The sequence below is a fragment of the Myotis lucifugus genome, unplaced genomic scaffold (assembly GCF_000147115.1).
Source record: "Myotis lucifugus unplaced genomic scaffold, Myoluc2.0 scaffold_694, whole genome shotgun sequence".
Classification (NCBI taxonomy): domain Eukaryota; kingdom Metazoa; phylum Chordata; class Mammalia; order Chiroptera; family Vespertilionidae; genus Myotis; species Myotis lucifugus.
The window spans coordinates 273,137-287,347 of NW_005871742.1; the positions used below are offsets into that span (position 1 = coordinate 273,137).

The following is a 14,211-nucleotide window of genomic DNA, read 5'->3' on the forward strand; positions in this document are numbered from 1 at the left end:
TCCGGCCGTCGCCACCTCTTCGTCTCTATGGTCCTCTCCCTCCTTCTCCTCCCTCCCGCCCCCCTCCTCGTACTTCCTCATCCGGGGCCGGAGACAGCCATGCGGGCTCGCCCAAGCCCCGCCCCCGCACGGGGTGCGCGCGCATGCCGAGGGGCGGCTCTTCCAGCGTTGGCCTCCCGCCCTCGGCTGACCCCCGTCGCTTTAGGCCCCGCCCCTGCGGCCTGTGCTCTTAAAGCGGAACACACCGTTTTACGCTACTTCTGCTGAGCCCCCCCCTCCCCCCGCCCCCCGCCCCCAGGGTCCAGTGTCTGTCTCTACCGAAAATACCCTGGTCCAGTCCACCATTTCTCCGGCCTGGCGCTGCGATTCTAGGGACTTCCTGCCTCCCACTATGGCAGCCCTAGAGCTCTTTATAACTGGAATCAGTGTTTTAGGTCATGTCACTCCCCTCCTCCTCCTAATTACGTTGACCGCTAAATCTCAATAGCACCTCTCTGCCTCCGGTCCTTTAAGGCAAGGCGTCTTGTTTTAATTTATTCATAGGTTTAACACCAGCTGAAGTGGCCCGTTTCATCTCTCCATTCACTATCACCTGTCCCTTCCCACCCTTGTGTATCTTGTCCATCATTCTTTGCTGGGTACCTAACAGAGTCCGCTCAATAGGTATTTGAAGGACAGTCTCAAGGTTTGGGGGAGACTTTATTTTTCCCTTTTCTGATCAAGATATCTTTGAGCCAGCCAACATGGCGGAGATAATTGGTTTCTAGGCTTTAGTTGGGACTAGAGATAAAACAAATCCAAATCCAAATGCTGAGACAGGCTAGTAAGCCAGGACAAGCGGAATAGGGGAACAGTTAAATGGCCAAGCAGTTTGCAGCCATCTAGTAAATCGCAAAATCGTATCTTCTGTAACCGAGGACACCTAAGAGTAAATGGTTTGCCTGGCTGGTGTGGCTCAGTGGTTGAGCATCAACCCATGAGCCAGGAGGTCACCAGTTGATTCCTGGTCAGGGCACCTGCCCAGGTTGTATGCTTGATCCCCAGTAGGGGGCATGCAGGAGGCAGCTGATAGATGTTTCTCTCTCATCAATGTTTCTATCTCTTTTTCTCTCTCTCTCTAAAATCAATAAACACATATGAAAAAAAAAAAGAGTAAATGGTTTACTTCTCCCCAACCAAAGGGTAAATAGCTTAAATCATCCTACTCAGGGAGATAGGTAGCAGAAATCCAAGGATAGATGAAGTTAGGGGGATAAATCTCATCTGAGCACATCAACATAAACCAGATGGATATTCTATTGAAATTCTTCCCTAAGACTTCCCCTAGACTTGCAGCTTTTAAAAACCATCAAAATGAAGGTTCCAGCGTGCTCTCTCCATCCCAGGAGCATGCCCATGCCTTTCCCTTCCCCCACTCCTTCCCCTGCAGGCACGCATCTAAACTCTAAGGGACCCCATGAGACTCACATCCAAGTGAATTCTCTGAACCATCTCCAAGGTGCCCTTTTCTCTGACTTCTTAGTGAGCCAAAGCAGTGCAGACTGGGCTCATGCCCCTACCTAGTCTCTCTCCTGGTGCTGCTTCTATCCTAGGCCCTTCCTCGTTTCACTGTCCCCAGCTGTAAAAACATCCTCTAAAATCCACCTGGATTCGTGTTGTGAAATTGTTCCTGCAAGAACCCACACACTACTAGCTGGCCCTCGGCAGACCCCCTCAGGGCCAGGTTCCCTTTCCCATAACAATGCCAACCCTATTGTTAGCAATATAGCCTGTGAGTCCATGTATCATCTATATACTTGTACAGTTCACTTATAGGCTACTGTAGGTGCTGTTGGGATGAATTCACTAGAAATTCACTTTAGAACATTTCTACATTTACAGAATCTGCTTCCTCAAGTACTTCCTCAGGCAACTATTTATCTCTAGAAGGGGATCTGAGAAACCCAGAATTACTGGTTTGTCCTTCTGCCTCAGGCTCTCATAGGACTCTGCAGAGCACCATTATTGATCTCGTCTTTATTTAAATATGTGATTATTCTGTACGTTATGGAATTTTGTATTAATTTTGACTTGAAAATATTGCATTCAAAATATTATTTATCTTGCTCACTGAATTTTTGGGTACATCCTGTAGGTGGTTGTAGCACAATGGTTGTAGAACCAAGGCAGTTGGAGTCCCAGTCTGGGAGCTCCAGCCTCCCCTCACCTTGACCAGCTTTAGACAAGTGTTTTGTTTTGTTTTTTTCCCCCCCCCAAAAGATATATTTTTATTGATTTCAGAGAGGAAGGAGAGGGAGAGATAGAAACATCAATGATGAGAGAAAATCATTGATCGGCTGCTTCCAGCTCGCCCCCTACTGGAGATAGAGCCTGCAACCCAGGCATGTGCCCTTGAGTAGAATCAAACCCAGGACCCTTCAGTCCACAGGCCCATGCTCTATCCACTGAGCAAAACCGGCTAAGGCTAGACAAGTTTTTTTAAAATCTCAAACCTTAAGGTGTTTCTCAAGTTTATGCCAAATTAAAAAGTGGGATATTTTCATTTCTAAGATATGAGACCAACCTTGGACAGCTCTCAGGAGGTGGAATCCAATTCCCCTGAGAGCGAGGAGAAGCATCCCATTAGCCACCTCACAGATGGAAGGACTTCCCATCAGCCATTGCTGCTAAGGACGGAAAACAGCCTGGGGGGGGGGGGGGGTTGTGTGTGTCTCTGAATTGGCAACATAAAAAGTCTTCACTTTGTAACATTTTGTCCCTGAAAATGTTTGGAACTGTTGCAGTTCCCTTGATTATATGTTTCCCTTAAATATATAAAAAAAAATTACAATGATTTAATATTTAACCTCTGAATCCTAAAATAAAAGCATGGATGCTTAAGGAAGCTCTTACTTGTCTTGCAATTCCCAAGTCTCCTTGCAGGATGCAATGCTTTTTTCTCTTGCGGCCTTCCGAATTTCCCCGAATATCACAGTCAATCAGATAAATGTTTTGAGCCCTTGGGTGTGACATGAAGATGCTGGTTAAACTTTTGGACTCAGCGGGGTCAGGATGCGTCCTTGCTTTCTTCCGAGGAGTTTCGGGTCCCCAGCCTGTTCCCTGGTGCCTGAAACACACGATAGTATTTGCCACCTAATAGGGATGTGACGATCACATAAGGACGTCTGTGAAAGCCATGGTAGCTATTATTATGAATAACCAGGCCAGCACACACGTTATCTGGGGTTTGGAAGAGGCTTTGAAAAGCCCCTCAAGACGGGTACTTTCCAGCAGGGGCGATCGCACTGAGTCACACGTGCTTCGCCCTTTGTATTTTACCTAAATTCTCCCAGAAACCATGTTGAGCCTTTCAGTAGCCCGGGTGAGGCCAGACGAGGGTCCATACATAACATTCCCCTTATAGGTCCGGGGAGGAGACTCTGCTGAATTTGCCTCGTTGGGGGGATCACTAAGTTGGAAACGTAGATCTCGGGCTCGTATTTGTTTAGAAATGACTAGAAGGCAAAGGCATTTCCTCTATGCGGCTTACTGAGATCTTCAGGCCTGCACAGCGGGAAATGCATGGGGCAGCGCGAGCGGGAGTCTGCACGCGATGCCCCGCCCCGCCCCCCCCGCGAGGCCCCGCCCCCGCGCGAGGCCCCGCCCCCGGCGCGAGGCCCGGATGCGGAAGTGGCGCGGACACCGAGAGGAGGCGGAGGCCCGGCCAGAGCGGCCCGGGGCGGGTGGGCGGGAAGGGGGCGTAGCCGCGGGGCGGAGCCACCGGCGCGGCGCGGGTTCTCAGGTGAGCGCTCCTCCGCTGGGGCGGGCGAGCGGGTCGGCGGCTGGAGCTCGGGCACGAGAGCTGCACGGGGGCGGAGGCGATAGAGGCGTCGGCAGGGTCGCCCCGAGGAGGCGCGAGGGACCTGGCGAAGGTCCGGTCCTCGGGGCCCCGGGCTGAAGCGGGAAGGGGGTCCGGCGCTGCGGGTGAGTGGAGCTGCCAGCCGGGGCCCGGGTTTGGGGAACAAGAGGGAGGCCCCACCCCCAACCCGCTGTGTGACCTTAGACCAGGCTCTGCACGTCTCTGAATCTCAGCGGTGAAATGAGTGAACGCGCGGAGGACCCGCTGCGAGTTTGCACGGATGGAGGTGCGGGGCATGAACCCGCGCCTTCCTCCCATTTATGCTCTTATTTGCCCTCGACATGGATGGCCAAACAGGAACTGTGGCCATGCCTGTCAGCCTCCCGAGTGGTTTTGGCCAAGTCAGCTCGCCCCGGCCCACGCTCTCCTCCCACAGAAGGAGTGCGCCTACCTTTTCAAAGCGCTTTATGACTTGAGTGTTATTGGTGGAGATGGAGGCCAGGTAATGGGTGCCCCCTTCTCACTCCAGGAGTGTGATAGAATGAATGTCTTCTTCTTGGAGGAAGGACGAGAGCGTGGCCCCCAATCCTCTCGTTCCCCAAATTCTCTGGTCCTCTTTGTCCTCCGTCCCTCCTTGGAGGCGTTATTTTTCATCCACGGGTTTGGTGCCACCTCTTCCCTGATCAGCAACGGTTTGTGCAGGAGGTTCCAATCGAAGAGCAGTTGCAAGGCGAAGTCTGACCGCCTTTTTGTTTGTGTTTCTCAAGGGCAGGGAGGCAAGATGACTTCTCTCCCCCAAGCCTGGAACAGCTGAAGGAAACCGCCGTGCAAGATGAGAACCACAAAGGTCTACAAACTGGTCATCCACAAGAAGGGCTTTGGGGGCAGCGGTCAGTATCGATTGGGAGTTGTGTGAGTTGGCCGAGGTCCTGGTGTGTCCAGTGCCTTGAAAATGACACACTGGCTCGTGTGACCATGTAGGCGAGACAGGAAACTTGTCTGAGCGAAGCAGCAAGTATAATACCGTAGTGGAAGGGCAGTAGGCGCAGAGTACAGACCTTTTCTTTCTTTTTTTTTTGTTGTTGTTAATCCTCACCTGAGGATACTTTTCCATTGATTTTTTGGGAGAGTAGAAGAGAGAGGGAAAGACAGAGAGAAACATCGATGTGAGAGAAACACATTAATTGGTTGCCTCCTGCACAAGCCCCGACCAGGGCCCAGGCCCGGGAGAAGCCTGCAGTCAAGGTACCTGCCCTTGACCGGAATCAAACCTGGGACCCTTTAGTCCGCAGGCCAATGCTTTATCCACTGAGCCAAACCGGCTAGGGCCAGGCCTTTTTTAAAAGCATTTGCACTTGGACCTATTTTTTAAGTTTGTTGTTTTTTTTAAATTTGATTTCAGAGAGGAAGGGAGTGAGAGATAGATACATCCATGATCAAAGAGAATCAGTGATCAGCTACCTCCTTCACGCCCCCTCCTGGGGATGGAGCCCACAAACAGGCTGACCGGGAATCGAACTGTGACCTACTGGTTTGTAGGTCAATGCTCAACCACTGAGCAATACCAGCCAGGCTGTACTGACTTTTTCTTTTTTTTTAATATATTTTATTGATTTTTTACAGAGAGGAAGGGAGAGGGATAGAGAGTTAGAAACATCAATCAGCTGCCTCCTGCACACCCCCCACTGGGGATGTGCCCACAACCAAGGTACATGCCCTTGACCAGAATCGAACCTGGGACCCCTCAGTCCTCAGGCTGAGCCAAACCGGCTAGGGCTGCACTCTGACTTTTAAGGAACATTGTGAATATTACCAATTAACACCTTTCATTTGTTAAATTGAAGGGTGTTAAATCAGCCTGCACTGGTTTGGCAGAAAAGAGAAACTTACATTCAATGAGAGAGAAATAGCAGATGTGCATGAGACAGGTATGATCAAAGCATGAAGCTTTGCATGGCTCTGAGGCCATGTGAGAAGGGGCAGAAACACGGCGTGCTGTCCTGCGCTAACCAGAATCCAGAGTGTCAGCTCTGCCTCTGACTTTCCCTGTGACCCTGGCCAGCCCCTGGTTTATCGTATCTACACATCCACGGGCCTTATGTCTTTTCTCTGAACACTTGAGTCTATAAATCTGCAGCAGAGGACACTTAGTAATATGATTTTTTTTGCTAAATAAATAATTTTCTCTTCTGTCTTAACAACCTTATTTGCTTCAGCAATTGGAATTAACAACACAATGAGTTGTTTTAAAATTGTATTTTAGTATGCATTTGCTCCAAAGGCAAGGGCTGCCAAAAAAGGAAAAACAATCGTGTTTTTGTTGTTTTTTTTAGTATAGTTTTTATTGATTTCAGAGAGGGAGAGAGAGATAGAAACACCAATGATGAGAGAGAACCATTGATCGGCTGCCTCCTGCATGCTCCGCACTGAGGATTGAGCCTGCAACCCAGGCATGTGTCCTGACTGGGAATCGAGCCATGACCTCCTGGTTCATAGGTTGATGCTCAACCAATGAGCCATGCCAGCCCGGTGGAAAAACATTAGTTTCTCTGTCATAAGGTGTTGTGGAGGTCAAGTTAAGTGACGTATGGAAAGTATTTAGCAAACACCAGGCTTGTTAGTGCCACTCCATAAATGTAGCCACTATCATGACCAGGACCAGGATAACCAGGCATTGCTATACTTAAAACAACTTCTGCTAAAACTCACCCTCTGTGGTTAACATTATTCTTGGCATGCGGCTGATGCTGCCTAAACATGGGGGAAGGAGAACTGAACAGCCAACACAAGTCACTTTTTGGTAGAGGGACGGAGGCAACAGGGTGGGGCACAAGTAGGTGTCCAGTTGTGAGTACACGAAACACAGAGTTCATTCTTGTGTTATTACTTATTAACTTTTGTATTATTTTCCATACGAACACCTGGAAACCTACTTGTGCCCCACCCTATGTAGTAGTAGATACGATGCATACAAGTCTGCTTTTTCCTGTTGACGAGGCCCAGGTGGCTAGGTGCTCTACCCTGTTTCCCGTAGGATTATAAATAAAAACACATCCAACCATTCTCAGGTGCACACCTGTGCCAAACATAAAGGTTATGAGCATGATAAGGTCGCTTGTCCCTGAGGGGCATTCAGCTTGAAGAGACAGACGAGCAAAAAGGAAATGATAACGTGAAGCAGAAGGAATGCATGCTCAGGGAGCTTCATTCCGACGGTGGAAGTTGGGACAAAACTGTCATAAAACAGAGGATTTGGCATAAAACTGTCAATGGAAACAATATGCCACAGAAGCTCTGGCCGGTGTAGCTCAGTTGGCTGAGCATTGTCCCATGCACTGAAAGGTTGGTTGCTGGTTTGCTTCCCTACCTGGGCACATGCCCAGGTGGTGGGCTTGATCCCCCTGGTTGGGATGCCTGTGGGAGGCAGCCAGTCGATGATTCTCTCTCACATGGATGTTTCTTTCTCTTTCTCCCTTCCTCTCTAAAATCAATAAAAAAAAAAAAACTATATATATAATAAAATTTGGGATTAACCCAGTGTTTTGGGTTCCCAGGCTGAATTTTGATTGGATCTGATTATGTTTGAAATTTAGATATACTTATTTGTCATGATTTTAGCTTAGTTAAAGGCCATGTCTTTCCCGAAATATCAAAAGAGAAAAAAAAAAATCACTCCCATCTTTATGGCTTTGAGTATGTTGTATTTGCAAGAGTTCTCTCCCAAACAAAGCACGAAACCATGTCCGCCCTTTATTTTAAGGGTCTCTTTGGATCCTAATGTGAATGGTATCGGAGGTTTTTTCCATTTTATTTGGCTTGACTTTCATGACATATGAGAGGTGGTGGGCGTTAGGTAGACGGCGCTCTGGCCTAGGCAGTCATCAGTCCTGGCTGTGCTGTTACTAGCTGTTTACCCTTAACCTGTTCCAGGGTATATCCTCATTTCTGCTAGATCCAAAGATTCATTGTGAGGGTCGTATGAAGACAGTACCTTTGCATCATTTGGGATAAACAGAAGGGATTGTGCTGTCATACCCGCCCGAGGGGGTGGGAGGACCCAGTGTGAGAACACGCATCACACCTGTCACTCGGTGAGTGTGTTTCCTGCTGGGGACGGCCCAATTGTCTTTCAGATGATGAGCTGGTCATGAACCCCAAAGTGTTTCCTCACATCAAGCTTGGGGACATTGTGGAGATCGCTCACCCCAACGATGAGTACAGGTGAGTGCCTGACAGGTCAGGGGAGCTGATTGGCGGCTGTTTCCAGATGAGATTTTGTTTAAGGGTCTTGACGGGCAGGACAGCTCTTTGCCTTGGGATAAAAATGCTCCTGCCTCTAGGATTCGGTAAGCCCATCATCTTTTAAAAAGTGGTGCATTCTTTCTGGGTTTTTTTTTTTCATTCTTTCTGGTTTTTATTTGTTATTAATCCTCACCCGAGGACATTTTTTCCCATTGATTTTTAGAGAGAGTGGAAGAAAAGGAGGGGAGAGAGAGAACGAGAGAGAGAGAGAGAGAGAGAGAGAGAGAAGCGAGCATTGATTGGTTGCCTCCTGCACAAGCCCCAACTAGGGCCAGGGATTGAACCTGCAACCCAGGTATGTGTCCTTAACTGGGAATTGAACCCTCGACACTTTGGTGCACTACCAGCATTCTAACCACTGAGCACACTGGCCAGGACCATTCTTTCTGTTTTTGAAGCCGAATTGACAACTCTATGAAAAATTCTGGCAGGCTGGAAAAGATCAATGGGGATGCGGGGGAGGGGAAGAGGACCTATGTAACACTGTCAACAATAAAGATTTTAAAACGAGAGAGAGAAACATTCTGTAGCATTTTTCCATTTCCTTGAGTGTAGGTGCAGGATTACTTTGTTGTGCTGCAAGTTACAATATGTCCAGAGTCATTTGTTTACCTTTTAGAGGGGTTGCATGAAGAAAGCTAATTAGTTACTGCTTATAGCATCCCATCTTTTTGTTGCTTTTTCCCCCCAGCCCTCTGCTTTTGCAAGTCAAGTCACTTAAGGAAGATTTACAGAAAGGTAAGAAAAAGTTCCATCTCTCTTCTCTAAGATTTTTATACTTTACTATCCCAGACACTGCAGGAAACACTGCAGGCTCAGGTCTTTATTTGCTTATGTCATCTGAAAAGCAGAGAATTCTAAATGTTAAGCTCCTGGTAGGCAGAGAGCATGGCTCGTCCATGGCAAAGGGTCAGTTGTGTTGCTTCCTGAACGTCTGAGTCTTTATGGATTAGAATATATGTACCTGCTTTTTTCCAGAATGTATTATTAGATTTCTTCTCTGTTTCAGAAACTATCAGTGTGGACCAGACCGTGACCCAAGTGTTTCGTCTAAGACCTTATCAAGATGTCTATGTGAATGTCGTAGACCCTAAGGTATGTTTTTGTTCTGGGCTTGAATATCTTTCCGAGATGATTAGCTCCCTTCCTCTAGGTTAGGCCTCTAAGGAAATAATGAGTTACTTACGTATAGTGTCAGACTATGAAATATGCAGTCACATGTAGGTTATTTAGATTATAGGCAGTATGTAAGTTGCATTTAAAATGCCCCCCCCTTTTTTTGCCCCTCTTTCTATAAGGATGGAATCTTTTAAAAAAATATTTATGTGTGTGTGTGTATATATATATATTTTCTCCTCCCTTTTTAAAGATTTTGTGTATAGATATCTGTGTGTGTTTGTGAAGCTACAAGTAAAGTTTTCTATTAAAATACTAAATTTTCTTTATAGTCTCGCACGTCTAGAAACAATGTTATAATAGGTAAAAATCTTCTAGAAGGTATTATTGACATTATCTAGGGAAATAAAACACAAACCTCGATGTCATAGTTGTGTGTCAGAATTAAGACTAAAACAACACAATAGAGTGTACAGGTGATGTACTGTGGAATTGTGCATCTGAAACCTGTATAATTTTGTTAAGCAGTGTCACCCCAGTGCAGTCAATAACAAGAGGAAAAAACTGAAACCCAGAACTAGTACTCTGGTGCTCTTGGCACTTAACCATGATTCAGCTGTTATAGCCTCTGTTACAGACTCATCACCTGTCTCAGAAACCGTTGTTGGCAGGATAAAATCTGTTTGTCATGGTGCTGCTATTGGAGGGTCTTCCAGTAGTTTCTTTTTTGCCAAAAGGTGTCTCCATGTGACGGGCATTATCTTATGCCCGTGAAGTGAGGCAGAATGATGCAGAGGGATATGTTTGATTGTCTTTTCTAGGATGTGACCCTTGATCTAGTGGAGCTAACCTTTAAGGATCAATATATTGGCCGTGGGGATATGTGGAGACTAAAGAAAAGTTTGGTAAGATACCATTTTTTTAAAGTCTGTGCCTTTTTATATTATATTAATAATCCATGTTCTCATACAGATTAGAGGATCCAGTAAGGGAGAAGAGCTTACAGTCATTTCAGATTGCAGCTTCACAGACAATTATTGGGAACATTTTCTGTATCTTCCTCCATTACTTTTCATCGTGTTTTTTATTTTTTTCTTCTGGGAATCGAAACTGTGACCTTCCAGTGCTGGGAAGAGGCCCAACCAACTGAGCCGCACTGGCCAGGGCTTTTTTCATAGTTCTTTCTTTCTATTTTTTTTTTTTTCGCTTTGTTTTGCCTGTCTGTTATCGGAGAGTTTTACTCTGCATTTTTGGTTTGAATGGGAAATTACAATATTATTTGACATTTGAATAAAACTCTAGTTTTCGAATTTTCCCTTGTTTTCATTTGCACCTCACATGTCCTCCTTGTGGACAGCTATTTATTACCCCTAATTTTTAGATGTGAAAACTGAGATTGAGACGTTAGGTGATTGGCCAAGACTAGAAGGCTAGGAGCAGTCAGCACTGAGCTAAAATGCAGACCTCACTGCTTCCAGGTCAGACTGCTTTTGCCGTACCCTCCTCCCATTTTCCTTATTTTATCTTTAATTTACGTTTTCCACCTAAAATGATGAGTTCATCAAAATGGTGAGCTGGTGCTGAAAATTCTCCTTATTGGATTTTTTTTAGTATTATGAAACAACAAATTATAGGTAGAATTTCCATGCAGTGCATATTTTCAGAAAAAAAAAATATTTGCTTTTTTTTTTTTTTTTTTGGTTAATCCTCACCTGAGGATATTTTTTCTTTGATTTTCAGAGAGAGTGGAAGGGAGGGGGAGAGACACAGAGAGAGAAACATCGATGTGAGAGAGACACATCGATTGGTTGCCTCCTGCACATGCCCCAACCAGGGCCCGGGATCGAGCCTGCAACCAAGGTCCGTGCCCTTGACTGGAACCAAACTGGCTGGGGCTCTTTGCTCATTTTCAATGATAGAAGGAGGGTTCTATTTTCCGAAATGAGAGCTAACATGAGAACGAAATGTTCTATATATAAGTGAGTATGTAAATTTAGGTACGCATGCAAACGTGAGGATAAGTATATAGGTGAAGCTGGCTGCTTATCCACCTGGTCTTTACTATTGTCTGTACTTGCCAAACTCTTAAGACCCTGCTGTTGGACCTGACCCAGCAGGCTTTCCTATAAAGCTGTTACTCCCAGGCTAATTGAACTTGGGGTTGTTAGCCCAGGCTAATTGAACTTGGGGTTGTTAGGAGGGGTGAGACAGCCTGGAGCCTTTCTTGATGACCTTTTGCGGCCTCGATGTATTGTTAAACCTCCCCCTCTTCCCTTAGGTCAGCACATGCGCCTACATCACTCAGAAGGTGGAATTTGCTGGGGAACAGCATGTAATGCAGCCATGGGGCTGCAGACAGCATTTGAGGCCTATGGATGCAGCCATGGGGCTGCAGACAGCATTTGAGGCCTATGGGTGTCCCTATAATGAAATACGCAATAGTTTAAAATGTTAGGTTCCCTTCTGGCTAAAACAAACCAAAACCCCCCCGCAAAATGCACCAGAGTCCAGGCAGCTGCTGAAGCCACCTGGTGTTCCATAACAAAGGAGGTCTAGACTCATAACTTTAGAATTGGAAAAAGCCTCAGATGAACATACTTAATCAAACCTTTTTTTTAAAATACACTTTTTTTTATTGATTTCAGAGAGGAAGGGAGAGGGAGAGAGAGATAGAAACATTAATGATGGTAGAGAATCATGGATCAGCTGCCTCCTGCCCACCCACCCCCCCCCCCCACTAGCGATTGAGCCTGCAACCCAGGCATGTGCCCTTGACCGGAATCAAACTCAGGACCCTTCAGTCCATAGGCCAACGCTCTATCCACTGAGCCAAACTGGCTGGGCTAGTTCTGCCTTTTTAACTGTATTGAATTACTCTTGATTTATTAAAGTTATTTCTATATTTCAGTTTGTTAAGAGACCCCCCTTTAAATTAAAAAAGCACGCTTCTATATACATAGTAAAGCTGGTGGTACAAAGATGTGTATAATGAAATATATAATCCTTTTCCTTAGAAGACACTGTGTCTTTCCTGAAATTTGTTGCACATGTACAAGCATATTTGCTCCTGGTTGGCTCACTTAATCATGTTAAAGTTGACAGGTGGGCTCCGGTGATGTAGTCTGAAGTTCCCCATCAACTTTTTACCTAATGGTTTTATCCATTGATGATTTTTGTGAGATGGTGGTTTTCTAATTCAGTCATTCTTTCTACTTTTATTAGCCAGGATCATTTTGAAAAGAACTTTTATACCAGCTACTAGGGTTGTTTGATTGGTCTGAACTACTTAATTGGGAAAGAAAAAAAGGATAAGGGAATTTTCCCCCCCAAAAAGGGATGTTTTATGATTCAGCCATAAATTGGACGTGCAACCACTGCGCATACTGGCTGGGCTGTCCTGGGTTTGTTTTGACTCATAAGACCTGAGGATATTTTCCACTGATTTTTTTTTTTAGAGAGAGAGAAAAACATCACGTGGGAGAGGAACATTGATTGGTTGCCCTCCGGGCTGGTCAGTGCTAAAGGCCATGTTCTTCCACTGTTCTACCCATTTACAGTCTTAACAAGTGGCAGAGGAGAAAACAACAAGCCCCCAAAACACAACAGCAAGTTGCCATGAAAATTATTCACTAGTATGACCTCCATTGTATAGGCCAGTGGTCGGCAAACTCATTAGTCAACAGAGCCAAATATCAACAGTACAATGATTGAAATTTCTTTTGAGAGCCAAATTTTTTAAACTTAAACTATATAGGTAGGTACATTGTTATTAACTTAATTAGGGTACTCCTAAGGCTTAGGAAGAGCCACACTCAAGGGGCCAAAGAGCCGCATGTGGCTCTCGAGCCGCAGTTTGCCGACCACGGGTATAGGGCCTCTGTCCCTTCTTGCCTTCTAACTGCCTATCTTCTAATCCTGATATTAAGATGGATTTTGTTTCTGTTGAGACTGATGGTGTTAAAACTGGGATTAGCAGAAATGCTCATCAGTGCTTCTTAGTTGTTTTTTGTGACATATGGACCCTTTTAAGATTTGACAAAAGCTGCAGTACCCTGCCCAGAACAAAATTTGCATCACTTGAGAGGGTTCATGGCTTCCCTGTAGCCCTTTTTTTAGGCCCACGTGCTGTCTGTGGATGCTCAGATTAAGAGTTCCTGTTGTGCATATACAACATGCTCTAGGAATTCCTCATGTTGTGTAATCCGTCCATGGCACTATCTCTGGAAATCTGTAGCTGGCGAGGTCACTTGCGTAGAAGTAACAGAGTAGAGTGAGCTACCCTGAAGTCATCACCGTGTCTTCACGGTTCATGTAAGATTTGCAATAATTTGTGTGTGTGTTTCTCCTTTCAGGGCACAGGCTGGTGAGCTGTGGGTCAAGAATGAGAAGGTCATGTGTGGTTATATCAGTGAAGATACCAGGGTAAGATGGAGAAAATGTGTTGTTGTTTTTTTTTGTTTTGTTTCATTTCCCCGAATCGTGATGTCTAAGTCGAGAAATAAAAACAAAACAGAGATTGCCGAAACCGGTTTGGCTCAGTGGATAGAGCGTCGGCCTTCGGACTGAAGGGTCCCAGGTTCGATTCCGGTCAAGGGCATGTACCTGGGTTGTGGGCACATCCCTAGTAGGGAGTGTGCAGGAGGCAGCTGATCGATGTGTCTCTCTCATCGATGTTTCTAGCTATCTATCTCTCTCCCTTTCTCTCTGTAAAAAATCAATAAAATATATTTTAAAAAAATAAAATAAAATAAAAACAAAACAGAGAAACAATCAAAAATTACTTTATAACCAGTTCAAGTACCTGGTTTTCCAGCCTCCAAATTTTTAGAAGTAGCAAACATAAAAAGAGAGGGAGTGTTAATGTCTGTAAGTTATTTTTACATAGAAAAAATACGGTGAGTTGATTGATAGATGGCGAGGGATGGCTAGGTGGTGATGGGTGGCATGTTCAGTAT

The 14,211-nt window shown here is 45.6% G+C and overlaps 1 protein-coding gene across 1 annotated transcript in view; it reads left to right on the forward strand.

The window, feature by feature from the left end:
- Nucleotides 1-3,840: 3,840 nt before the first annotated feature.
- DEPDC5 (DEP domain containing 5) overlaps nucleotides 3,841-14,211 on the forward strand; it is a gene marked incomplete at its 3' end in the record, with an annotated part of 28,637 nt that continues 18,266 nt past the window's right edge. Inside the window, exons 1-8 of the mRNA XM_006105553.3 lie at nucleotides 3,841-3,963; nucleotides 4,606-4,728; nucleotides 7,972-8,059; nucleotides 8,832-8,878; nucleotides 9,150-9,235; nucleotides 10,078-10,161; nucleotides 11,535-11,584; nucleotides 13,609-13,678. Of these exons, the coding sequence (XP_006105615.1) occupies nucleotides 4,671-4,728; nucleotides 7,972-8,059; nucleotides 8,832-8,878; nucleotides 9,150-9,235; nucleotides 10,078-10,161; nucleotides 11,535-11,584; nucleotides 13,609-13,678 (483 nt within the window). The remainder of the gene's footprint in view (nucleotides 3,964-4,605; nucleotides 4,729-7,971; nucleotides 8,060-8,831; nucleotides 8,879-9,149; nucleotides 9,236-10,077; nucleotides 10,162-11,534; nucleotides 11,585-13,608; nucleotides 13,679-14,211) is intronic.